This window comes from Zootoca vivipara, chromosome 7 (genome assembly GCF_965207765.1).
Source record: "Zootoca vivipara chromosome 7, rZooViv2.hap1.1, whole genome shotgun sequence".
In the NCBI taxonomy this organism is placed as follows: Eukaryota; Metazoa; Chordata; class Lepidosauria; order Squamata; family Lacertidae; genus Zootoca; species Zootoca vivipara.
Window position 1 is genome coordinate 36,506,181 of NC_142590.1, and position 26,570 is coordinate 36,532,750.

The 26,570-nt window shown below is 42.3% G+C and overlaps 1 protein-coding gene across 8 annotated transcripts in view; it reads right to left on the reverse strand.

The window, feature by feature from the left end:
- Positions 1-2,937: 2,937 nt before the first annotated feature.
- The window catches only part of FGGY (FGGY carbohydrate kinase domain containing), a 153,444-nt gene continuing 129,811 nt past the window's right edge, over positions 2,938-26,570 (reverse strand). For all 8 annotated transcript variants that reach the window (XM_088673966.1, XM_035124277.3, XM_035124273.3 and 5 more), the window contains 2 exons: positions 5,459-5,520; positions 2,938-3,354 (listed from right to left, as the gene is read on the reverse strand). In XM_088673966.1, coding sequence (XP_088530092.1) covers positions 3,273-3,354; positions 5,459-5,520 — 144 coding nt within the window. In that variant the 3' untranslated portion in view covers positions 2,938-3,272. The remainder of the gene's footprint in view (positions 3,355-5,458; positions 5,521-26,570) is intronic.

The window sequence follows — 26,570 nt, forward strand, 5'->3', positions numbered from 1 at the left end:
TGGGCCAAAGCCGAAAGGACGCTCAGTTGCGGATATGCCTGGAAGCGAAAGGAAAGTCCGATGCTGTAAAAAAAAATACTGCATAGGAACCTGGAATGTAAGAACCATGAACCCTGGTAAGCTGGATGTGGTGAAAAATGAGATGGCAAGAATAAATATTGACATCCTGGGCATCAGTGAACTAAAATGGAAGGGAATGGGTGAATTCAGTTCGGGTGACTATCATATCTACTACTGTGGGCAAGAATCCCGTAGAAGAAATGGAGTGGCCCTCATAGTCAACAAAAGAGTGGCAAAAGCTGTAATGGGATGCAATCTCAAAAATGACAGAATGATCTCGATACGAATCCAAGGCAGACCTTTTAACATCACAGTAATCCAAGTTTATGCACCAACTACCGGTGCTGAAGAAAGTGAAATTGACCAGTTCTACGAAGACTTACAACACCTTCTAGAAATGACACCAAAGAAGGATGTTCTTCTCATTACAGGGGATTGGAATGCTAAAGTAGGGAATCAAGAGATAAAAGGAACAACTGGCAAGTTTGGCCTTGGAGTTCAAAATGAAGCAGGGCAAAGGCTAATAGAGTTCTGTCAAGAGAACAAGCTGGTCATCACAAACACTCTTTTCCAACAACACAAGAGACGACTCTACACATGGATATCACCAAATGGGCAGCATCGAAATCAGATTGATTATATTCTCTGCAGCCAAAGATGGAGAAGCTCTATACAGTCAGCAAAAACAAGACCTGGAGCTGACTGTAACTCAGATCATCAGCTTCTTATAGCAAAATTCCAGCTTAAACTGAAGAAAGTAGGAAAAACCACTGGGCCAGTAAGATACAATCTAAATCAAATCCCTTATGAATACACAGTGGAAGTGAGGAACAGGTTTAAGGATTTAGATTTGGTGGACAGAATGCCTGAAGAACTATGGATGGAGGCTCGTAACATTATACAGGAGGCAGCAACGAAAACCATCCCAAGGAAAAGGAAATGCAAGAAAGCAAAATGGCTGTCCAACGAGGCCTTACAAATAGCGGAGGAGAGGAGGCAAGCAAAATGCAAGGGAGATAGGGAAAGATACAGGAAACTGAATGCAGATTTCCAAAAAATAGCAAGGAGAGACAAGAGGGTCTTCTTAAATGAGCAATGCAAAGAAATAGAGGAAAACAATAGAATGGGGAAAACCAGAGATCTGTTCAAGAAAATTGGAGATATGAAAGGAACATTTCGTACAAAGATTACCATAATAAAGGACAAAAGTGGTAAGGACCTAACAGAAGCAGAAGACATCAAGAAGAGGTGGCAAGAATACACAGAGGAATTATACCAGAAAGATATGGAGGTCTCGTACACCTCAGGTAGTGTGGTTGCTGACCTTGAGCCAGACATCTTGGAGAGTGAAGTCAAATGGGCCTTAGAAAGCACTGCTAATAACAAGGCCAGTGGAAGTGATGATATTCCAGCTGAACTATTTAAAATTTTAAAAGATGATGCTGTTAAGGTGCTACACCCAATATGCCAGCAAGTTTGGAAAACTCAGCCAGAGGATTGGAGAAGATCAGTCTACATCCCAATTCCAAAGAAGGGCAGTGCCAAAGAATGCTCCAACTACCGCACAATTGCGCTCATTTCACACGCTAGCAAGGTTATGCTTAAAATTCTACAAGGCAGGCTTAGGCAGTATGTGGACCGAGAACTCCCAGAAGTGCAAGCTGGATTTTGAAGGGGCAGAGGAACCAGAGACCAAATAGCAAACATGCGCTGGATTATGGAGAAAGCTAGAGAGTTCCAGAAAAACGTCTACTTCTGCTTCATTGACTATGCAAAAGCCTTTGACTGTGTCGACCACAGCAAACTATGGCAAGTTCTTAAAGAAATGGGAGTGCCTGATCACCTCATCTGTCTCCTGAGAAATCTCTATGTGGGACAAGAAGCTACAGTTAGAACTGGATATGGAACAACTGATGGGTTCAAAATTGGGAAAGGAGTACGACAAGGTTGTATATTGTCTCCCTGCTTATTTAACTTCTATGCAGAATTCATCATGCGAAAGGCTGGACTAGATGAATCCCAAACTGGAATTAAGATTGCCGGAAGAAATATCAACAACCTCAGATATGCAGATGACACAACCTTGATGGCAGAAAGTGAGGAGGAATTAAAGAACCTTTTAACAAGGGTGAAAGAGGAGAGCGCAAAATATGGTCTGAAGCTCAACATCAAAAAAACCAAGATCATGGCCACTGGTCCCATCACCTCCTGGCAAATAGAAGGGGAAGAAATGGAGGCAGTGAGAGATTTTACTTTCTTGGGCTCCTTGATCACTGCAGATGGTGACAGCAGTCACAAAATTAAAAGACGCCTGCTTCTTGGGGGAAAAGCAATGACAAACCTAGACAGCATCTTAAAAAGCAGAGACATCACCTTGCCTACAAAGGTCCGTATAGTTAAAGCTATGGTTTTCCCAGTAGTGATGTATGCAAGTGAGAGCTGGACCATAAAGAAGGCTGATCGCCGAAGAATTGATGCTTTTGAATTATGGTGCTGGAGGAGACTCTTGAGAGTCCCATGGACTGCAAGAAGATCAAACCTATCCATTCTTAAGGAAATCAGCCCTGAGTGTTCACTGGAAGGACAGATCGTGAAGCAGAGGCTTCAATACGTTGGCCACCTCATGAGAAGAGAAGAATCCTTGGAAAAGACCTTGATGTTGGGAAAGATGGAGGGCACAAGGAGAAGGGGACGACAGAGGACGAGATGGTTGGACAGTGTTCTCGAAGCTACGAACATGAGTTTGACCAAACTGCGGGAGGCAGTGGAAGACAGGAGTGCCTGGCGTGCTATGGTCCATGGGGTCACGAAGAGTCGGACACGACTAAACGACTAAACAACAACAAAATAAATGCATGAAATATTTAAGGAGAGGAATTTTATGGATGATCTAGATTTATTTGGCTATAAATGTTGATGGTGGCGGGTTATAGAAGAAAGCTGACCCCAGTCTGAGATGGTAGGAAGGAGAAATACATTGTAATCCAATAGCAATTTGAGCAATTTGTCATTTGCTCCTTCTTTGATTTGGTATTTGGCAGTAGCTTAGAGAACCTGCTCAACAGGCAATAAAGTATTCAATGTATTTTTATAAAATTAGAAATGTAAGTACATTATGGAGCATCATTGATTTAGATAAAGGAATAAAGAAACAGAAGGGGGGGGAACGCCACCACTCTTCCAGCGTCATGAGTAATTTTCCTTCATGGTGTCTACACACTCTGCATGATGGTTTTATATTCCCGCTGATGTTCCACGAGTTTCAGAAACACCTGGTACTTCTTGTCATAAAATCTGTGGGGAAAGCACAAAAAAGAAAAATAAGAATCTACGAGCACCCCTATTTTGCAGGTCACACTCACCAAAGTGAAGAGGACTTGTGCAAGGGCACACAATTGTCTTTGTGCTGCTCCTGTGTCTTTTGAGAGAGCTTGCCCAGAAAATGCCTGACTATGGCTATAAACTTTACCCCCAATTTGACACTAAATATGCAGGTTGATTTGTTTAAAAGAAGAAATGCCCTCTCTCACTCTTGCAGCCTCCTGATTTGCAGGCTGTAAAAGTGAGGTAGAGGGATTCTGGTGATTTCTAGAGAAGGGAGGGGGGCCGGAAGCAAAAGAATGTTTGTGAAATGGTCTTCATCAGCAGTTGCATTCCTCCTAATCTGTATATTGCATGTGTCTGGGCTGACATGTTAACAAAGAGCAAGGTTTCAAAGGCGTAGTCTGAAATATTCCTTCTTGCCCTTGTATTTCCCCCATGGCAAGTCACATGGGTTCTTTTTTTGTCCCCCAGCTGGGGGGGGGGGTGTATCAGACTGCTAAAGCAATGGCTGTGCTGAATACACAATAGTAATATAAGCCCACTCCCCCAGTTTGCGGGAGTCAGGAGGGATTAAATCGTGAACACTTCCAACACATCTTTATTATTATTATTATTATTATTATTATTATTATTATTATTATTATTATTAACTGGATCCATCTTGCCCTGTCTCCATTTTAATGTTTACGTTTTCTTATACTAAAAACTTATAACCAGATTAAAGTCTTCATTGCCAATGCAAAATAAAAAAAATGGAAGAATCAATTAGGACATCTGTAGACCTTCCATGAAGCCTGTAGATGGTGCTGTAGCACTTCTTAAATAAGTTCTCCCCCCCCCCACAAGCACAAATTGTTTTATATTATAAAACAACTTGTGCTGTAATTCACATCTGATTGGGGCACCACAATATGGCATAGCAAAGCTGCATTAAGAAAGAATGAAAGCTATTACACAGCTTTGAAACTGATATTTTTATAAAAAAATAATTTTTATTAAAGGTTTTCTTGGGTTACAAAAGTACGTGCATGTGTAACCCTGAAATAGCTCTGCAGATGAGCATTTTAATAACCCACTCACAACACTCTCTTACCTCAAACATCCCAGTTGCCATCTTTTGTTTTTCCAATATTATTTAACCTTGGTTCTTTGCAGTGATAGATTTCGGTTTTTCTATAGCATCTCCTTCATTCGGGGACTTTTCTCCTCCTTTGACCTCCCTAACTTAACTTTTAGTCTTCTCTTGGGCCCATGAATACAGTGGTACCTCTACTCACGAATAACTCTACTTACGAATGTTTCTACTTACGAACGGAGCTCCGTCCGCCATCTTGGATACAGTTTAGAGAGGATTTTTTCTATTTACGAATTTTTAGATAGGGTTGCTTTGACTTATGAATTTTTTCTCCCAATGCATTCCTATGGGATTTATTTTACAATTTTTTTTCTACTTATGAATGTGCGTTCGGAACGCATTAAATTTGTAAGTAGAGGTACCACTGTACATCTTTTTGCACTTATTTGCTCTGTGAACTGTTTGTCAGTTTGCTGCCTCCTCATATCCTATTCCTAATTGCAGGTTTCCCCCCTAGGAAACCCTCCTCATTTACCTCCTAGCTGGCAACTGAAGCACCACACTAGGGAAACGCCAGCTCCTGAACAGCCCCATAGATTTCTGCAGTTATCTGCTGTTTCTTTCTTTGCCTCAACATCCCCAAGTACTGTACTTGGGGTAGAGTTTTGATCATAGGTTGCTATACTTTCAGATCTTTTTAACCTACCACATATTGGCCAACACACATCTGGTTTCACCTCAACAGAACTTTCTGTACTTTGAAGCGTCCAGATGGCACGGTTATTTGCACATCTAACTGATGTAGTTCCTTAAGTTTGCATGACCATCATATTTTGATAAGTCCTGTGTCTTTCCCATTGGAGAGGCGAAAAAAGACGGAAAATATATTAAGCTCTGTCCACCACCACACAAAAAGTCAAGAGTAGACAGCTTTAACCGTAGACAGTCTAGCTCTTTTACGCCGATAAGCTGAAGAAGAGAAAAACAAGACTCCATTACCTTTTATCCTTGTGGTTTGGCAGCACAACTCTCCCAACTCTCCCCATTTTCTCCATGGCATCCTGTTGAAAGAGCGACAGTAGCTGCAGTGGCCTGTTTCAGTTTAACATTCTTAGTAAAGGAACAAGATGTTTCAGGAATCAAAGGGAACCCCAACGACGAGTTTTGTTCTGGGTTAACACACCAGAGCGCTTGAAATATGGCCTATCCCATTATCAGACAGCAATAGGAACGCAGGAACGCAGACTGCTCAATAAGTCAGACGCCCTTGCAGGGAGCTCTGGAGAAGAGCGAAATAATCTGACCACTTTCACCCAAAAAGTACATACAAGTAGAGGTTTGTTGATGTTTTGGTTAAGACACGCTGGACAAAGCCACCACTCTATTACTATAAAGAGGATGAAACTGGAAAATATATCAAACTAGTTGGAATGGCTGAGGCTCATTGCAAGCAATGGGATTTGAGCTAGCCTTGACTTGAACTCAGGTCCCATTGACTTGCATCTGCCACATGTAGGATAACTGAGTGGCTTGGTGTGTCTCCCTGGCAGTACTTCCCACCCCACCCCAACATCTGCAGAGAGGTAGTTATCTACATAAACTGCACATCATGTTTGCAAAAATCCCGAGGAATGTGTGAATGTTGCAGGCAGGGTGGAGGAACACCTGGCACAGGACCATGAGGCACTCCCTCCCCTCCATGCATGTGGAATAAATCAACAAATGGATGAAAGAGGCCTTAGTTAGGAAGAGAAGACGAGCTTTCCTGGACCAGACCAAAGCCCATCTAGGCTATGTTCCTACAGTGGCTACCCAGGTGCCTATGGGGAGTCTCCAAGCCCAACCTGCTTCCCAGCAACTGCCTCCAAAACTGGGAATAGTGCCTAGGTAGCATGGCTAGTGCATAGCTGCCAAGTTTTCCCTTTTCTCGCGAGGAAGTCTACTCAGCATAAGGGAATTTCCCTTAAAAAAAGGGAGAACTTGGCAGCTATGCTAGTGGTCACTGATAACTCCATCCTCCATGAATTTATCTAACCCCCTTTCAAAGCCATCAAAGGAGGGGACCGTTAATATATTTGGGGATAGTGAACTCCATAATTCAACTACACGCTGTGCAAATAAGTGCTTCCTTTTCATACTGACACTTCCAACGCTGAGCTGCATTGGATGGTCCCGGGTTCTAGCATTACAAGAGAGGGAGAAACAACTCCTATCTGCTTTCACCACACCATGCACACATTTTATATACCCCTGTCATGTTCCACCAGGCCCGCCTTTTCTCTAAACTAAAATTTTGTAACATCTCCTCGTGGGGGAGTTTGCTCTAGCTCCATGACCATCGACAGCCTTTTCTAAATCATTTCCAGCTGTGCAATATCCTTTTGAGGTGCGCCAACCAGAACTGTATTCAGTATTCCAGTATTTCAGTTGCCATGTGCTGGGTCAACATTTTTGTTGAGCTATGCATCACTATATCTTTTCTGGTCAGTCCCTGGCATAAGCATATACTGTATAGGAACTTAGTCCTACTCAGCCAGCCAGCCAAGCATCACTTTGCACTTGCTTACACAAAGGGCTTATCTATACTTTCTTTTGTCCCACTGCTTCCGCCCCAAGGAAAACTGCTCTTTAGTGCTCAATAGGAACAAACGGCAATTCGGGTTTTCTCCGGATTGCTGTTTGTTCCAGTTTAGTGCAGGTTTTCCCCAGGAAAGGAACAGGGCAAAGGGACAAGTACATTTTAACTTTAGCTGTATTGGGCGCTTGTTAATATTCCCTGCCATTCCGACTTTCACGGCTAGAACATAGTTTCGTTCTGTGCAGTGGCTAATCCGGCAGAATGTACTCAGATGAGATTGGTCTGACTGTAGAGCCATACTCCCAAATGTACAGTCAGGCACACTCAAATAAGATTCAGGACCAAATGAACAACATGCTAGAAAAATCTGCAACAAAGGTCTTGCAAGATCTGCAGCAGTAATACATTCTGTGCACTCAAGAAACCGGCTACAATTCAACACAAAGTGTGCTTAAGACATTGATTTAAGCATGCTCAACACTCCAGTGGATTGTGCCCATCATTATATCTAAAACATAAGTGGGACCAACAACAGCAAAACGTTGCACAGCAGAGTATTCCTGCTCACTGGCAGCCATGCTCTCTCCCATTCTTCTCCATTCCACTTCCCCCCAATGATTTTCATTTTTCTTTTCTTTTTTGGTATTTCTGCAAACCTCAGAGTTCCGCCAAACCTGCTGATACAAACTTTGGTGCTGTTTAGAATACACAAGCAACAGCAGTCACACTTGAACGTTACAAGCAGACGTAATACTGGCTGCAATGATTATAAAACCTTTAGCATAAAATGCTGAAGCTTATTAGCGGGAAGGCATTCCTGATGAAAGATGGGTAACTAAATAATTGGCAGCAGAGGGAAGTGCAGAGTGCTGGATTTGGAAGGGATGGCTATTCAAAATTTGTGCCCAGCAAAGCAGATTGTCCCTCATCTTCCAAATGGATGGGTCAGAGGAAGCCACAAGATCCAAGCACATACCTGCTATTAATTAATTAGGCGCCCAAGTTTTTAGTGTCCTATGGCAACGGGAAGTACTGAAAAACGTTTGAAATCCATTTTTCCTTTTTGGGTTTGGCAGAGTGCAGAACCTTTGAATGCCAAATATTGGCTTTTAAAAAGTATGCCCTTACTGACGCAACTTTTAGCAACTCCGGATTCAAAGTCTACCAACTTTTAGCAATTGTTAAATCCAGAGTCAAAGGCCTGAGATCTAGTTGACATATAATGGAAGGCAGGGGGCAGTCTTACTGCAGGATAGGATGGTTGTGCTGTTTTGGAGAACCCTTTGACTTGCAAAAGAAACTAACTAGTCTCAAGGCAAAGTCTGAAGACTGGCTGCCGGGTTTCAACTTGACATGCATTTTTTCCCTCCATTTTGCCTTCCATCCGCGTGCCCTCCCTGCAGGTTGAATATTGCTATTTGCACTGCAGCATACAATGGGCACATTGAGAGTTGATTTTCCTCCCTCAGTTATTGGTAATGTCACAGGAACTATCCAATAGTTTCACAAAAAACCATATTCCAGGCAGCACTATAATTTCCGAACAGCTCTATGCTAGCTGGGAGAAAGCATCGCATTTCCCCAGCAATAATATGATATTATATTGTGCTCCGAGTGCTGGGAGTATGGAATCCCTTCCCAACAAAAGCACTTAATTGAGAGACGATCTCTGATGCCCGCAAAGCAAAGGGACGTTAAACGGGCACTTGCTGAGCTGCAAGCTGATTATGTGGGAGGCTTTACGTATCCAGGAAAGGAAGGACTCTCTGAAAACAGAAGGACAGCTGGCAACTCCCTCGAGCAATCTAGTCTTTCCTCTCTGGGTCACAGGTATTGTGCAGAGAACGTTCTCTGCTTGGCTCAGGGGCTCATTATTCTTTTGGAGATGATCCAGCCTTTCAGATAAATATATACTTGCACACGTTTTATTTAAAAGCAGTTATTCGCTTAGCCTCAAAGCTCTCCCCCCCCCCTCCAGACTTCTGGGAAGAAGAAAACACCCACCCACACAAGCCATAAAAAGATGAAATGGCTTCTTTCAGAGGAGGGGGAGAGACAATGCCATACTTAGTGCCTTGTCATGAAGCACCATATTGGATCTATTTTTGTTATTTATTCAATCACTGTCTCTGCATTAATGTTGGCCAATATAACCCCTACGCTCTCCAGCAGGCATGCGACTCAAGGGACGCCCTCCACGGTCCACTTCTAATTTTAAAAGAGGAGATGAGAGGTGAAAAGGACTTTCCTCACCACCATCATTTCGTTAATCCCCCCAATTAATCTTAATAACTACATGGAAAGGGAAAGGGGTATTAGGAATGACTTGCGAAGGCTATGCCTTCAAAGGTGGCATATAAATAAACACACACATATATATAATACCAAAGAACAACAATAGTATGAAATTCTAGAGTTTTGGAAAGCTTCCATGTCAAGTGCAATAGTGTGTCAAGGTCACATGGGAGTCAGCCAATAGACTGCAGTCTCTTCAACTCTTGCTCAACTCAAAATATGCCCCGTGTTTAAAAAGTCACTGTCAATCAGGGTCATGGGAAATGCCAGAAGTGATCAGATCAGCAGTCTATTGAACTCCCCTGCTCAGCACCTGAAGGCCCCAGTCCTGCCACTCACCACCTGGCCCAGGGCAGGGCCTGATGGGCTTTATAAAGGACTGTTGCCGCCGCTGCTGCTGAGCAGAGAGGGCTCCATTTTGTTTTGTTTTGTTTTGTTTGTTTAAATTCCTGTTATTTTTTTACCTATGTTATTTAAACTGTATTAAGGATGTATTCTTAGTTTTAGATATTGATTTATGTTGAAATTGTTTTCTATTCGGTTGTGTATTTTTTGATGTGGTTTATGTATTGTTTGTGACTTTTGTAATTGTGCTATTGCTGTATTGTTTTGATATTCGACTGGAAGCCGCCCAGAGTGGCTGGGGAGACTCAGCCAGATGGGCGGGGTACAAATAAAAAATTATTATTATTATTATTATTATTATTATTATTATTATTATTATTATTATTATCTCCAAGTATAGCATAATGGCAAATACAGTACAGTGGTACCTCTACTTACAAATAACTCTACTTACGAATTTTTCTACTTACAAATGGAGCTCCGTCCGCCATCTTGGATGTGGTTTAGATAGGATTTTTTTCTACTTACGATTTTTTAGATAGGGTTGCTTTCTCCCAATGCATTCCTATGGGATTCGACTTGCAATTTTTTTCGACTTACAAATGTGTGTTCGGAACGCATTAAATTTGTAAGTAGAGGTACCACTGTATGTTCTTCAGGGATAAGGGCTTCATGTTCAAATCAGTATTTCCAGATACCAAACTGATAGTACTCTCCTATACATGTGTAAGAAGTAGGCCCCACTGAGTTCAACAGATGTGTATAGAATTGCAGCCTTAATTTAAGGAACATAGCAATTTCTTTTTAGACAGCACAATAAGAAGGGGCTCACACAAAATATGGAAGTCATTCTCATGTGTAGTTTGTCACATGGGATGTATACAGACAGGCCTATTTAGCCTTTTTTCTTGTTTGAAGCAGGCTTGAATAAAATCAAGAAAGTACAATGAATTCTTTAATTATTATAATTTTGCTACAGTTACTCTTCTTCATCAATTTTTTTTAATTTCCTGTAAATGCTGTGCTAAAAATAAAGACACAAATGTCCATGTTTTATCATAATTTGATCATAATTGTTAAAGGCTAGGCAAAATGCAAGTGAAGGGTTTTCTTTGCTGACAAAAATAGAGCCACTGTGGAGTATAAATAAATGGATGAATTCATAGTTTCTAGCTTTTGTTACACTGTCAGAACTGAGTATGAGACAGAGACAGGACAGTAAACAATCTAGCTAGCGGTGAAAAATGATCAGAACTGCAATGGCCACTTAACTTCATAGGCAGGGGAAAACTGGGTTTAACAGATGTGAGTTGCGAAAGAATTAGTAGTGCAATCCTATACATGCCAACTTAAAGTAACCCCTTGAGTTCAGCAGGGACTTGCTCCCAGATAAGTGTGCATAGGACAAAAGACAACAGAAACACATACTATTTTGCAAACAAGAGTCAGTAGCAGTACTACTGTGCAGTGACCATAATACAGTCGTACCTTGGAAGTCAAATGGAATCCGTTCCCGAAGTCCGTTCGACTTCCAAAACATTTGGAAATCAAAGTGCGGCTTCTGCAACCAATCGCGAGCTGCAGAACCCCCACTGGACGTTTGGGTTCCCAAGAACGTTTGCAAACTGGAACACTCACTTCTAGGTTTGCAGCGTTTGAGAGTCAAAATGTCCAAGTACCAAAGTGTTCGGGATCCAAGGTACGACTGTAATACAACATGCCTAACAATGGGCACACACACACACACACACACACACACACACACACACCTCTTGCTCAAATGTTAAATAAGATTCTACACATGTACATTCAGAAGACAAAGTTGAATTCTTCCAACTGCTTTATGCATTTCTCAATTAAACTCTCACTGATGGCTATGAAACTACATAAACAACAAAGCCAGTTGCTTTTTAGGTGCATATACAAACGTTCTTTAAAGGTCTCCACATACTCTCAATGTAATTCTTATTGTCCAGAAATTACATGATCAGATTACCCTCATACATATCTTTTTGTCTAGTGAGTATCTTTTGTTTGGATCATCAATTACGTTTCTCATTTCTTGCCAGACAGTCACTGCGTTCCACCCAGATTTAAAATTATCTATTATTCCCTAGCGTTTTTTTGGGAGGGCTGGTGGTGGTTGGACTTCCCGGAAGTTCTCTGTGGCTAGGGGTCAACATGCTAAGGTACAGGATGAGATACAATTAATAAAAGCGCCAATATTATGAGCCAGAAGAGAATTCTCTGGAAAACAGATGCTTTCCCCACAAAGTGCTTGTTGAGAAAGTTTATACCTACTGAGCCAATTTGAATTGAGAGTTCATCCCTCCTCACCAATCTAAAGTTGTCTGAAACTTTTGGTCTCCCCTGAAATATTGGGAATAGGATAGGAGTGGAGAGTAGCTAAGGATTTGTCTGAGGGGTGCATGAAGAGTGTGGCCCACCTACCAGTGGCAACTGGCCCTTGAAGTGTTGGCAATAAGGGAATGAGGGCTGAGAGCCAAAAAGGTTCCTCACACCCACCCTAATAGAGCCACACACCTCCTGCACCTCTGCCCAAACCTTATGGAGGCTAAGAAGTAAAATGTAAAGCTTTGTAGTGCCGAAGAAAAGGCACAGTGCCATAGACATTTATATTCCTGAAGTGAACATTCAAAATGGCATCTCTCCCTGTTTAATTTTTTAAAATGAAACAGGCAAGCAGGAAATGGTGCCCTTCCGGAAGCTGACACCGGTAGCAACCTCACTTCAAGGATATCCATTTGTAGATATCTTTCTAAGATTAATAAAGCATTCTGTCTTTCCTTTGTCTGCCCTTTTCTGTTTTCTGGGACCATTTATCTGTTGCACTTAGGTCTGAATAAATGATTTGAAGCCATGCCAGCGTGTCATACTTTTAGACTAATTAAAAGTCTTCACCAGCTTCTTCCGTCCACTGGCTCCCAATTAATTTCTGGGCACAATTCAAAGTGCAGTTATTTAAAGCCCTCAACAGCAGCCTTGTTCCATATTTACCTACAACGTCTCTCTCACTTACACAGACATACACGTACAAGTAGGATAATGTCTGGGCACCGCTCCAAGCTCCAGAAACAGTGGAAATTAGATTCAAGTTGACAAAGCACAAGGCCTTTTTTACAGTGGCACCTTTACTGTGGAACTTTTCAGGGAAGCCGGTCAAACCAGCTCTGTTTTCCATCTCAGAAGAACATTAGTACACTGGTGCCTCGACTTACGAATTTAATCTGTTCCGAAGGCACCTTCGTAGGTCGAAAAATTCGTAAGTCGAAAAGCGCCATTGGAAACGCGATTTCCCATAGGAATGCATTGGAAATGGAAAAATCCGTAAGTCGAAGCAACCCTATCTAAAAATTCGTAAGTTGAAAAAACCCTATCTAAAACCGCTGCGGTTTCCGTTCGGATGTCGAGAAATTCGGTTGTCGAGTCGTTCGTAAGTCGAGGTATCATTGTAAAAGCTTTTCCAACAGGACTTTGGCTGGTGAGGCCTTAAATTTGTTTTAGCTGCCTTGCGGTTTTGATGCATCAGAATAGTTTCCCTATGGTTGCTGGATGCTATGTTGTCTTCCTGGTATAAATTCATGCTATTAAAACTGATAATGCTTCTAGCATTACTTTTGAATATCAAAAACTTCCTTCCAGTAGCACCTTAGAGACCAACTAAGTTTGTCATAGGTATGAGCTTTCGTGTGCATGCACACTTCTTTTGAAAATCAAGTTAGTAGTCTTCCTTATGCCTCTGCAGAGCCATGCTTATTGTTACATAGATGGCAATAATAATAATAATAATAATAATAATAATAATAATAATAATAATAATAATAAATAATTTATTATTTATACCCCGCCCATCTGGCTGGGTTTCCCCAGCCACTCTGGGTGGCTTCCAACCGAATATTAAAAACAGTACAGCATTGTTTTATTTGTGATTGTTTTACTGATGATTTGTTAAGTATTCTATACAATTTATGCTGTATTCGTGATGTTCCATTATGCTATTTTTATCTTTTGTTTGTAAGCCGCTTTGGTTGACTAAAAAGCGGCATAGAATCAATCAATTAAAAAAAAAATGCTTATGCACGATATCCTTTTAGAAAACAAATAATAAATAGAAATAATCAAAAAGAAGCCTATGACACATTGGATAAGTAGAGAGCATGGCACTTCTCGCTGCCCCTTGAACAGTTAGCCTGACGAATCCCTCACCTTGTATTTGAAACACTACCATGCCTAAATAAAACATATTGTCCCACGTGCCCTCAGGGTTTCGTGATTCACAGAATCAGAACAACACTTTGGGAAGAATAAAATGCCTTGTGATCGCCCCCTCATGTCCTCCCATGCTTTCCACAGAAAAAGAAAAGAGGGGGTTTATGTACATCACCACAAGCTCTTTTCACTGAAAAGGACAGTGAGGAAATGGGCCGAGGGCAGGAGAGAATTATTAGGGATCACTGCAGGACAAAGCAGAGCATGAAACTTTTCTAATGTATCAAAAGACACTCCAGGGGCACTCCCCGTGTAAACAGAGCCTTAGTTAGGCTGGGTAGAATCAAAAGGAGAGAAGGGTCAGCACAACTGAAGGCGGGATTTTTCTGCCAGTCATGACGTTAGTCACTTCTCCAGAAAGCCAAATTTAGAAGCAGAATGAGCCGCGCCGGTTGTCAACCCCACCACCCTTCAGTCGGGAAGCCTGCTTTGCGGTAACTCTGCTGTTAATATTAGTAGGCATGTTTCTGTTCCAGTGCCTCCCCCTCAACACGCTGCAACTAACAAATAATTAAGCAATTGTATTTAATAACAGGCAGCTGGCCATTCTGCTGAGACTCAAGTGGGTCAGGTGCCAGCCTGGCTGCCCAGCAGTGGGAGGCTCAGCTTACATGGGCAATGGAAGGAGCCCAAGCAGCTTAACTCTGCTTTTAGCTCCCAACTTTTGCTGGCAAGCAGGCGCAATGATTTAATGTGCTCCGGTCTCTGACTCAGCAGCGCTGGGTTTTGCACACTGGGAAGGAACAGGTGCTCTTGAATGGGCCTGGTGACTCAGGATCGGGATGGGGGTCAACTGTCTGTGGCAAGGGCCAGTACGCAGAGGTGGGAAGCCCCGAAATAAACACTGCCTCTTTAACCTGTGAAGAAGCAGCAGCGGAAAACAGCCACGCTCCCTGCCTCATCCACAACTCCCAGCCCACTTGGAAAGGTTCTCACATTTCCTTCACATTAAAGGAGGCTGTTCAAAAACTGTCATATCAAATATACTACTGGTGAGCAACTTGCGGCTCTCCAAATGCTGTTGGACTCAAATTGCTAGCACAGGCACATGGTGTCCAGAGTCTGGCGAGGGGTAGGCCATAGAAAGGAACACAGGGGATTCGTATTGGGCTGAATTGGGTCACAACTCGATTTATTACACGTGCGAGTAGGTTTGGCTGATAGCAACCTAATGAGGTTGACCCTGTGCTGGGAGTCGCTCCCAACATTGATCGGGTGCAATGAACACTGTTGCGAGGGGTGTTTTGGCCCATCAACCCCCATGTGGGCAACTGGACAGAAGCCACTCCTCCTGGACCCCTCTCATGGGGTACCCACTCAACTATGAAGGCAGCCCAATGGCTTATCTGCCACTCGAGCTGGACCCTGCCAGTTAGCAAAGAGGGCGGCCTACACGCAGCTGCCATAGTAAATACTGCAGGGAGAGCCTGGCCTAGCCCCTAGCCCCTGCTTCTGATTGGCCTGTGGGGCAGGGCCTGCTCAGATGTGGTTTGCGGCTGCCAGAGGGGGGCTGTGTCAAGCGACCATCCCCTCACCCAGCCATGCAGGAAGATGGCAGACATCCCCGGGACCAGCCCATGGTCGTGCAGAGCAGGAAACACCACTCTCCCAGATCAGCAACATCTCTAGGTTAAAGACCAGGGACCCCGACTGCATGCAGTAGTTGTATGACTCTTTCCGAAATAATAAATACAACTGACTAGTTCATCAGCCCTTTGGGGACAAGATCAGGTCCATGGTATACAGCATACAAGCAAAAGAAGAAACACACCTCTTTCCCCTGCTGTGGCCCTGATTAAAATCATCTCCATGAAAATATTAGACCTGAGAGAAAAGCCCTCATAGCAGCTATAAGAGGGGGGTAGCAGTAGCCTGTTGCCAATGGAAGATTGCCTCCTGGGGGATAATAGCAGCTGGTGGGGGGCTATCCTTTAGGGCTGCAGCACAAAGAAAAAAGGGTTAACTCTGACCAGGGCCCATAGAAACTACTGGCTTTACTTTTTACAGGAGGAAATGCAATGACAAGCGACACATTTAACCCTGTGGTTTGACCTGGTGAACAGGGCTGGCCTGAGTCACCGTGCTGCCTGCCCTAAGTCACCCTGGGGTTCTTTGGGATGAAGGGAGCGCTATAAATAAATAACCAAAGCTGTTTCAATGCTTGCTTCCTGTTTTCCCTCATTAAATTGTGAGCCTGTGGGCAGGGACTGTCTTCTTTTTCAATATACCTAGAGTGCTTGGAGAATTGGGGTGGGGAACGTTTTCCATCCTGAACGCCTTATTTCCTCAAGGGAAACTTTCAGGGGCGCAAACAAGTGGGGGTTGGGGCCAGATGCAAAAAGATACATTATATGTACCCTTACCTTTGTATAGTAGGTTAAATTCAATTCCTGCAAACTTCAGGGGGTATATAGGTCTGTGTAGTGTGTCCACCGGGTACGCAGTACCGGCACCTCCCTTTTTTGGGGTTCTTGTTAAAAGGTGTGGCACATCCTGTAACAACTTCATGGTGAATACCCACACCTCTTTTTCTAGAAAAAAAGCACTGGGTCTGTGTATGTCACTCTCCTTCCAGGAAAGTTCAAGAACACATTCCAGCCACGCAAAAAAAGCACTGAGCTCTGAGGGAGAGGTTGTGGCGGAGGAGAGCCCAGAGGTCCAGCCCAGAGGTCCAGCCAGAGAGTAGCTCATTTAGCTCCCAGGCCTGAGGTTCCGCAGCACCATGTAAAAATAATAATCATAATAATATGTATTATGTTCCAGGAAAAATCAGTACCCATGAACTTCTACGTGCATTATCACTTCACTGTGTGCTTTGCAGATGTTAGAAAGTTGATAGGGTGTCTTTCTTAAAAAGAAAGAAAGAAAGAAGTTTATTTTAAAAGGCTTTCAGAGAAGCTGCTTTTCAGCATGACTATAAAAGCACGAAAAAATGCTTCTCCCCACTAGTTTTGCAACCTCCTCTGGGGCCAAATGAAGTAGAAGATCAACAGCATGTTTACGACAGCCGAGTAGGAAATCCAGAAGAATATAATGTCTACAAGAAACTCAGACATTTTTTGGGGGGGGGGGGATTGTGGAACAGATGCCAACAAATTCTAAAAGCTTCTTACAGGCAATCCCAGGATTGTGGGAAGGTTCTGTTTACAGATGATCTGCAATTGTTTTGCAATTCACTTGGGAACATTGTTCCCCACTGTGAAGGCCAGATACAGTAGATGGGTTCAGGATCTGAAGTAGGGGAAAAGTGAAGAGAGGGTGTTTCTGATGAAATAAGACTTAAGATGCTCACACCTGAAAAATGCTGCACTTTGAATTTTGTGGAAAGCCACTTGAGCGAAGGTACACTCCGAAAACTTATCCCGTCAATTTCTCGTCACGTTCATAGCATACATTTTGCTTTCATCGCCTTTTCTTCACCATCTGGCGATCGGGTGTTTTTTTTAAAAAAAAGATCTGTATTTACTTTATGACCTACAGCTAGAGCACTGTTTACATATTAAAAGCTGGATGGGGTTTTCTCGATTCTTTCCATATGTTCATTTACCCTCTCATAAAAATGTTTTGGATCTAGCCAGTTCACATGCATATAAGCTGCTTTGTCAAATCCCCAAGCACAGACCACAACACAGTTCTGAGCATCCAGCTGGGATTTTATCATGAGAAATGTTTCGGAGGCCACCATGCCTCATTGTTACTGCCATAAAAATACACAGCCATACAGTTGTGTTTCCTCGCTTTCTGCCCAACAGGATGGTTTAATCATTCATTTCCATCTTTCCAGTACTAGCTCAGTGATGGTAAATCTACCCCTCATAGTCTCTTCCCCAACATTTAGTGCCTTCCTCAAGCTAAGGGTTTGAAATCCCTGTTGCTGAATTGTTATTCATGTTCGCTTCCAGCTGCAGTAGCCTGAGTGATGCCAAAGAGCCTGTTCGATTGTACAAAGGGCTAACATCTGCATCATGAATGATTTGTACTGTATTTCGTAACTTAAACCAGGAACTTGATCGTAAATGCAGAAGGAGCCAATCTTTTTAGTTCCATGGGCACATTACGATTTTTGAGAGAATGACATGGGCGTCACTGCCTCAGGTAACTTCACTTCCTCCTTTCTGGATCAACCCAAGAAGCTGAAGGAAAACACACAAAACACACTTTGCCTTTCCAGGGGCTCGAGGTAAAAGTTGGATCCACAAGAATTTATCTGAGTATTGAAAAGCTCTTTCCCACTTCCTCTTTCAGCTTTTTGAACTTTTCAAGTCAGAAAAATGTAATCACACTAACCAGCTCATGGAGCAAGCGAGGGACAATGAATTGGGTTGGGGGGTGGGTGGGTTCAGAGGCTTTGTGGGAAATCAAGGGAAGACCTCAAGGGAACAGCTGCGCCCACAGGCACCATGTTGGAAACCTCTGACAAAAAGCACTTTTTCTTATTTATTTTTTTAAAAAACATTATTGTAAACAAGCATATATGAAATATTAAAAAGCAGTGGGAGGAGCTTACATGATAATTAGGAAAACATCCAGAAGAACATTTCAAATTTGCTTTAGATATGACATGACCAAAAACAAATTAAGACTTAAGCTGGCTGATTGCATATGCTGCCAAATTTATCTGGTGGGAGGTGGAATGCATAGCTGCCAAGTTATCCCTTTTTTAAAGGGATTTTCCCTTATGCTGAATAGGCTTCCTCGCGAGAAAAGGGAAAACCTGGCAGCTATGGTGGAATGGGGCTGAACAGGAGAGAATTTTGATCTTTCACAAGTGTAGGTGCTGACCTTTAAAGCCCTAAACGGCCTCGGTCCTATATACCTGAAGGAGCATCTCCACCCCCATCGTTTTGCCTGGCCACTGAGGTCCAGCGCCGAGGGCCTTCTGGCGGTTCCCTCACTGCAAGAAGTGAGGTTACAAGGAACCAGGCAGAGAGCCTTCTCAGTAGTGGCACCTGCCCTGTGGAACGCCCTCCCATCAGATGTCAAAGAGAAAAACAACTATGTACCAGACTTTTAGGAGACATCTGAAGGCAGCCCTGTTTAGGGAAGCTTTTAATGTTTAATAGATTATTGTATGTTAATGTTTTGTTCAAAGCCGCCCAGAGTGGCTGGGGAAACCCAGCCAGATGGGCGGGGTATAAATAATAAATTATCATCATCATCATCATCATCTAAGATTCATGCTGATAAAGACAATGGATAACAAATCAAAGAGGAAGAGTCGTAGATCAGTGACAGAGCATGTGCTTTGCATGCAGAAGGTCCTGGGTTCAATCCCTGGCATTTTCAGGTAGGACTTGGAAAAGCTTTTGTCTAAAACCCTGGAGATCTGCTGCCTGGCAATGTAGGCAAGGAGTGGGCAACCAGCGGCCAACAGATGCTGTTAGACTAGTTTCCACAATGCTTGACCATTGGCCATTTGGGGCTATTGCTCATGGAACACTTGTGTGTTGCTACTGTGTAAACAATAGTGAGCTAGATGGGCCATTGGTATGTTTTGGTAGAAGGCACCTTCCTATGTTGCTAACACAGTAATCTCCTCCACTGAGAGCAATCATGCCTCACCAGTACCTTTTGTAAGTTCTGTAGAGGAAAGAAATGGTAAGTTATGCCTTTGGTAAATGTTTATGGGAGAAATAAAGTCAACTGGGGAAGAAGGAGAAGCTACATACTATCTATTTAAAGGGTAGGGTATATTCTCCCCACCCCACCCAGCAAATCATTGCTTTCTTCAATGTGGTCCTAAACCTAGGATAGAACAACAAGCACAGGAGAACATCCACCATCCATTTCTGGCAATGAAATGCCACTGTGGTCTCCAGCCCTTTTAAAATTCAGGTAGGATGATGAGGTTGCAGTGAACAAATGAGTGAAGCAAAAGACGGATTCAACAGACAGATGGTGGTTGTCTGAAATCAGACTCAAGGATGTGGTCAACCGTGATAAAGAGATATGCAACAGCATCTTTTGGCACAACCTCTTGTCAGAAGGTCAATTGATAATATAACTCTGGAAAGTAATTAAGAAGGTATAGAATCATAGAATTATAGAGCTGGAAGGTAACCCAAGGGTCATCTAGTCCAACCCCATGCAATGCAGGAATCTCAGCTAAAGTATCCATGACAAATGGCCATCCAACCTCTGCTTAAAAACCTCCAAGGAAGGAAAGCTACTTTATATATTTTGATGCCACTTTATATATTTTGATGGCACTTTCCTACTAGGGTGCCTAAGGTGATTAACAAAAACAAACAAACAAATAAATAAACTACCACTACTATTACTGCTACTACTTTTAAGGCCTACCAGGCTTTTCGTTCTTACTTGTCCAATATTTGCATAATTTGAGGATGAAAAATCTTTTAATCTTTACTATCTCTAGTGACAGCAGGATGTTTTCTGGAGATTTTCCTTACAGATATATGGAATGAATGCTGAGTTTGTTATCACATGCATTTCACACTGCTAATATAGACAGCCATAAAATGTGCCTATATTAAGCCTATCCATAAAGACAACACAAAGCTTTCTGCAGGTGCTGCTGTGGGAACTGGAATGCATTTTGAACATTCCAAAGATTATAGAGCTGAACTCAACCATTTGAGAAAATAAAATTTATGCACCTCCTCATGGACAATTGTTTTTCCAAGATGTGACCTTCCCCCAATCTGTCATCCTTGAGACAATAAATCATGGCCCAAGTTAGAGAGGATGTATTAGCAGAAAATTCACCTCTTCTGTTTTTGTAAGCTTTGCCTGCATGGGTATCTGTTTACATTTTACTGTGCTTTTCAGTATTTCAATAGCTTTAAGTTCCACACTGTGTAAATAAAACTGAAGAATCAGATTGCACAATCTTCCGAGATCGAAAAGAGCTAGCACCAATAGCTAAAACCCAAACCCTTGTAGCCTAGGCTTCATTTCTGAATCAGTCTTGAAATATTTTTGACCCAGTAGCCCTAATGAGGCATTCTTAAATTCTATTGGTGGAGGGGCTATGCCCCACTCTTCCAACATCTTGTAGAAAGATCTGATGGGGGTGCTCAGAGTGTTTCCCATGATCATGTAGGGTCCCCAGCCGTGAGGGGCACTGAAGCACACTTGGCTAAATATGCTTACAATTATTCAGAGCTTCTCACTCAACATGAAAAGGCTGTGGGGCCTGTCTGCTGAATAGGGCAAGTATCAGATCTGCTTGATTGTCATTTATAACATTTGTGATTGCTTGCCTATCAAAGATCCAACCACTTGTGACTGCTGGTGAGGAGCACCTGCTGACCAGCTCCACAGTCAGACCCCAGGCCATGGTGGACACAAACAGCCTGCTAGGGGAGATACCACTGACTCAGAAGGGGTGGTGTGGGCCCTGGAATTGTAGCAGGGCCAGCATGAGTGAAAGAAATGCCCTTGCACAGACCTCCAGTGTTGAGCTCTGACTAGTCCACATACAGCACAGGACTAGAGATGCTCTGGGGATTAGAGAACATTACACCTCTAGAGAAGAGAGCCTAAGAATAGTTTCCCACCCAGGTTCCCCCAGAGCAAAAGAAAAAGCAGAAGAAGACTGTTGCCCCAAATCTTACAGCTGACTCAAGTCTCAGAAGGACTTGAAAAGAACCTCTGCCTAGACAGGTGTTTACTAGGACTTCCTTCCAGGGAAGTGTGTATAGAATTAGCTTTGAATTTGTATAGAACTCGGCTAAAATCTGGAACTGTTCAATGCTTATTCAAACACACTGTGCCAGGGCAACAGGTGCCAAAACTGCACTAATATTTCTTACTTAAGCTCTTATCTTTACAGGTGTTTCATTTCTCTCCACAGCTCTCATCTACTCTTTTTTATTTATTAGCAGTCCCTTTGCAAAAACTAGTTAGCTGATCCAACGCTGTACTTTTCAAACCACACATTTCTTCCCATCAGCAGCAATTTCAGACTGTGAAAATGGCTTAATGGAATGAATCCGAAACACAACTAATCCCTAGTTCAAAGGTATTTTCTGAGAAAATAAACTGAAGCCACACAGGGAGGAGATCATTTATCCAAGAAAAAACAAGCCCTCATTGTCTTCCCTGTACCATTTTCAAGGTATTTTCTTTTTACTCGAGGCTATTTGAGTACATTTGTCTTGAAGTTTAGTTCTGTTAACGACAGGTGTCTTGAAGCAGATTAGAGCTGAGCTGAAATTTCTCAGAAGACATTTTCCTTTTCCTCACCCCTTAGAAAATGGCCACTTTCAGAATTATATCCAAACAATCTCTAACATATTTCTTGTAGTGGCCTCTATTACCTCACCCCAATGCCCAGAAATGACATTAGGGGTCTTGTAGAGCAGTGCCCAGATTTAGGGTGGTGTGGGCGCTTCCCCTACAGAGGGCTCTGAGTCAAAGGGGCATGAAATAAAAAATACAAAAGGAATTATTGTGAAAATAATAAATATTGCAGTGGAGGCGTACCAAATTTCGTCCTCACTCAGGGCACCATATTACCAAAGTCCACCCCTGCATGGAGGATGCTACTAGCTGGGGCAACAACAAAAAAAAGTGGTAGAGCCATTGCAAATGGTGGGTCCAGACTTGAGAATCTTGAGAGACCATCTGTGAACCCTTCTAATGCAACTACAGAATGTATATGTTTTTGCCTGTATGCCAAAAACAAGGAACCTAAATCGCATAATACAACAAACTGTGGAGATATGTGAACCCCAAAATTGCCTGGCATTTCATTTTACCTGAGGAGAAACCTATTTTCAAAAGGAAAACTGCCAGGCTTTACAAAATCATGCCACTCTCGAACGGTTATCTAGAGGCATATTGTATATTTCTTTCATTTATTTGCTGGGCTCTGATTAAGCATTTTCTGGTTCAAACTGGAAGGCTCAGTGTTTCTAGGTTTGCCTCCAGTAAATGAACCAAGGCCTTGGATCAACTGCAGGGGCGCCAACTATAGGGGGCTCTGGGTACCCGAGCACCCACAAAAAACTACAGGGCCCCCAAAGCAACTTCTGGTGCCTTGGGAAGAACTGGAAGCCATGTCTGAGGACTCACAAGACTTCGGAGGTGCTGTCCGAGGCCTTCCGAGACCTCAGAACCCGACTTCCAGCAACTTCTCAGAAAGCATCTCGCGAGACCTCGGAGATGCTTTTCATGGTCTCTCGATGATTTGATTTGATGATAATGAACAGCAGCATTTAAAGTTGGATTCTAATACAACATTCCCCAGTGAAAGCCTATCTTAAAACATAGCCTGCAGAAATATTTCTAAAGAGTTTTGAAAAAGATGGCTACAGCTTTAAGCGTGAGTAGATACATTTGTCTGGAATAGGAATTTTGTACCGTATCATATTTCAGCATTGCACAGCAAATAAATGGAACTGAACATTAACCTTTTATTTTCAGAGTTTTCAAAAAGACAAAGCTGCAATCCAAGACTCACAGTCATGGGGGGTGGGGGTGGGATGTGAAGATGAAATGCTTCAGAGTAGGCACATGAAGCGCACATGTGAACCATGGACCACATGTTTAACCACCACGAAGAGCCACAATGCGTAATGAAAGAGAAGGAATTACTCTTGGCAATGGGACCTAGGAGGCAAACCCTTTCACAAAGCGTGGGAACTTTTGTGCACACTCAGCTTTTGGGAGGAATAAAATAACTTCCTGCCTTGGCTTTAATACAATGTTTACCTCTTTCTTTCATGCTTACTTCTTACTACGCTGCGCTGGCAAAATGTGCACTGTCCAATGCTTGCATTGCACCTCCAGCTGCAATGGCTGCTTTTGGCACACGCTACTAAACAATGGGACAAAGTGCCCAGCCTGTGGCTGTGCCACTGCAGCTAGATATGAATGGAATGAAAGAATCCCAAACGGAGGGATTTCTTTTTCTTGTAAAAAGCTTATCTAAAAAGAGTTCCTAATGCTCGTTCCAATGAGCCACGGATCCAACGGGGCAAGGGCTGTGAGCACCATGGAAGCGATGAGAGACAGAAAGGAATGTTTCACCTGTATACAAGTAGTCCTCTGAAACTTGCATTCAAATTTCTCCAAAGGCCCTAAAAATGCCTTTACAGTGGTACCTCTACTTACGAATAACTCTACTTATGAATGTTTCTACTTACGAACGGAGCTCCGTCCGCCATCTTGGATGCTGTTTAGATAGGTTTTTTTTTCTACTTACGAATTTTTAGATAGGGTTGCTTCGACTTACGAATTTTTTCTCCCAATGCATTCCTATGGGATTCGACTTACAATTTTTTTCGACTTACGAATGTGCGTTCGGAACGCATTAAATTTGTAAGTAGAGGTACCACTGTATATGACTCTCAAACACGTTTTTGCCAATGAGCTAAACTCAATCACCTTTTGTGCGTGGTAGAATTCAGATACACAATGTGTCAAAGAGCCCATTTCTGAAAGGGTCTGAAGCCACGGCCACCTTATTCACTAGGGACTAGTGTTACTACAAGCTGTGCCTGCCGGCTAGCAATAGAGTTAAAGACAGAACGAGCACCTCCTGAAACACAAGCACCACATGGTTCCAGAATAAAATTTAGGACCTGACTCCTATGGCATTTCATAGGCAGAAAATAATTTACTACCCTACAGACATGGCACAAAAATGAAGAGAAACAGAAATACTGATTTATATGCCTGGGAAGCGGGACATCCCCATTATATATTGGCTTCCTCCTTCCCCACAGAAACATGTTTGCATAAGGCCCCCAAATCCTATCAAATACAGTTGCTACACATAGCTTAGTTTCCTCCCCTAAGATCAATCCAGAGTTCCCTGGAAAGATGGACTGATTGTTAAACCACTCTGGAAACTGTACAGTATCTCTGTGAGGAGACCAACTCTCAGCACTTTTAACAAGCTACCCTTCTCAGGAGTCTTTGGGGGAAGCCATGACTGCTTAATGTGGTATGATACAGCTTTAAATGTATATTGTGTAAATGTTGTGACTGCTGTCTTTCTTTACTGCTTGCTTCTGCACAGATGTCCCCCCCCCTCTTTTTCAGATACCCACAATTTAAAAGCTAACTGGAAAAGCTGCTGCTAAGACTTTGCGTTGCACTTCAATTCTTGTTCCACAGGTGGAGCTCCTGTGAAATTAATAGATTGTTAAGCCCCCCATTTCCCGAAAATACAGAGAAATTTGTGCATCAAGTTTTGAAAATAAGATGAATAGCAAGTTCTTTATTATTTCCAAGAGCTTCAAGAATATGTCGCCTCTTTAGAGCAATTAATCATCCTGTTCCCCTAAGCTAAGTGACATCTCCCATCACAGAGGCTAACACATCTCATTTACCATCAATGCTCAGCTCTCCTCTTCTCCCTCCTCCCTCCCTTGAAACCTAATCTTTGAGGAGTTAAAAGACAGATAATAAGGTGTTTTGTGCCAATAAATAAAAACCAGCCAACCAATATTGTCCTCAGTAAAATACCAGCAAAGTTGTTTTGAGAGATCAGCGCAGAGCTATAATACTAGAGGAATGAGCTGGAGATATAAAATGTTCAACTCTTAAGTATACTCAAATGGATGAAAATCCTAAGTACATAGAATCATAGGATTGTAGAATTGGAAGGGACCCTGAGGCTTATCTAGTCCAAACACCCTGCAATGCAGGAATCTTAACTAACTATGTGCCAGATGACCTTCCAACTTCTGCTTAAAAAACTCCATCACCTCCCGAATCAGCCTGTTCTACTGTTGAACAACTCTTACTGTCAGAAAGTTCTTCCTGATGTTCAGTCAGAATCTCCTTTCCTGTAACTTAATTCCATTGGTTTGGAATTGGTTTGGTCTCTGGGGCAGGAGAAAACAAGCTTGCTCCATCTTCCATGTGACAACCCTTCATATATTTGAAGATGGCTATCATATCTCCTCTCAGTCTCCTCTCTTCCGAGCTAAACATACCCAACTATCAACTGTTCCCTTTTTCTTAATATAATTTTTATTACTTTTTATATATATTTTCCAAACAAAGCACAACATCTCCTCTCATCTTATAGATCATGATGCCTCTGCTTCATGCTTCCATTTCTGTGTCAATACCGGTAATACTCTTGGTGCCATTGTCTCATATAAAAACAGTTTATCTTGTCTATTAATATCCTTGCCTACAATACCAAGTAGAAATGCTTCTGGGTTTTTTTTTTTTTTAAATAAATGTATATTTCAACATCTTTTTCATCTCATTATATATCATTTCCCAGAAGCTTTTCACCTTCTTACATTCCCACCACCAATGATAGAAATGACCTTCTTTTTCCTTACATTTCCAACATTTATTACTTGTTTTAGCTAATTTTAGCTAATTTCACTGGTGTAATATACCATCTGTACATCATTTTCATCACATTTTCTTTCAAAGCATTGCATGCTGTAAATTTTATTCCTTCTTTCCACAATTTCTCCCAGTCTTATAATTGTATATTATAACCAAAATCTTTGGCCCAATGTATCATGACCGACTTTACCTCTTCATCTTTCAAATGCCATTCCAACAGCAATTTGTACATTTTAGACAATGTTTTAAAATTATTATTTAATATTTCCATTTCAAGTTTTGATTTATTATAACCAAATCCATTTTTCTTTAAAT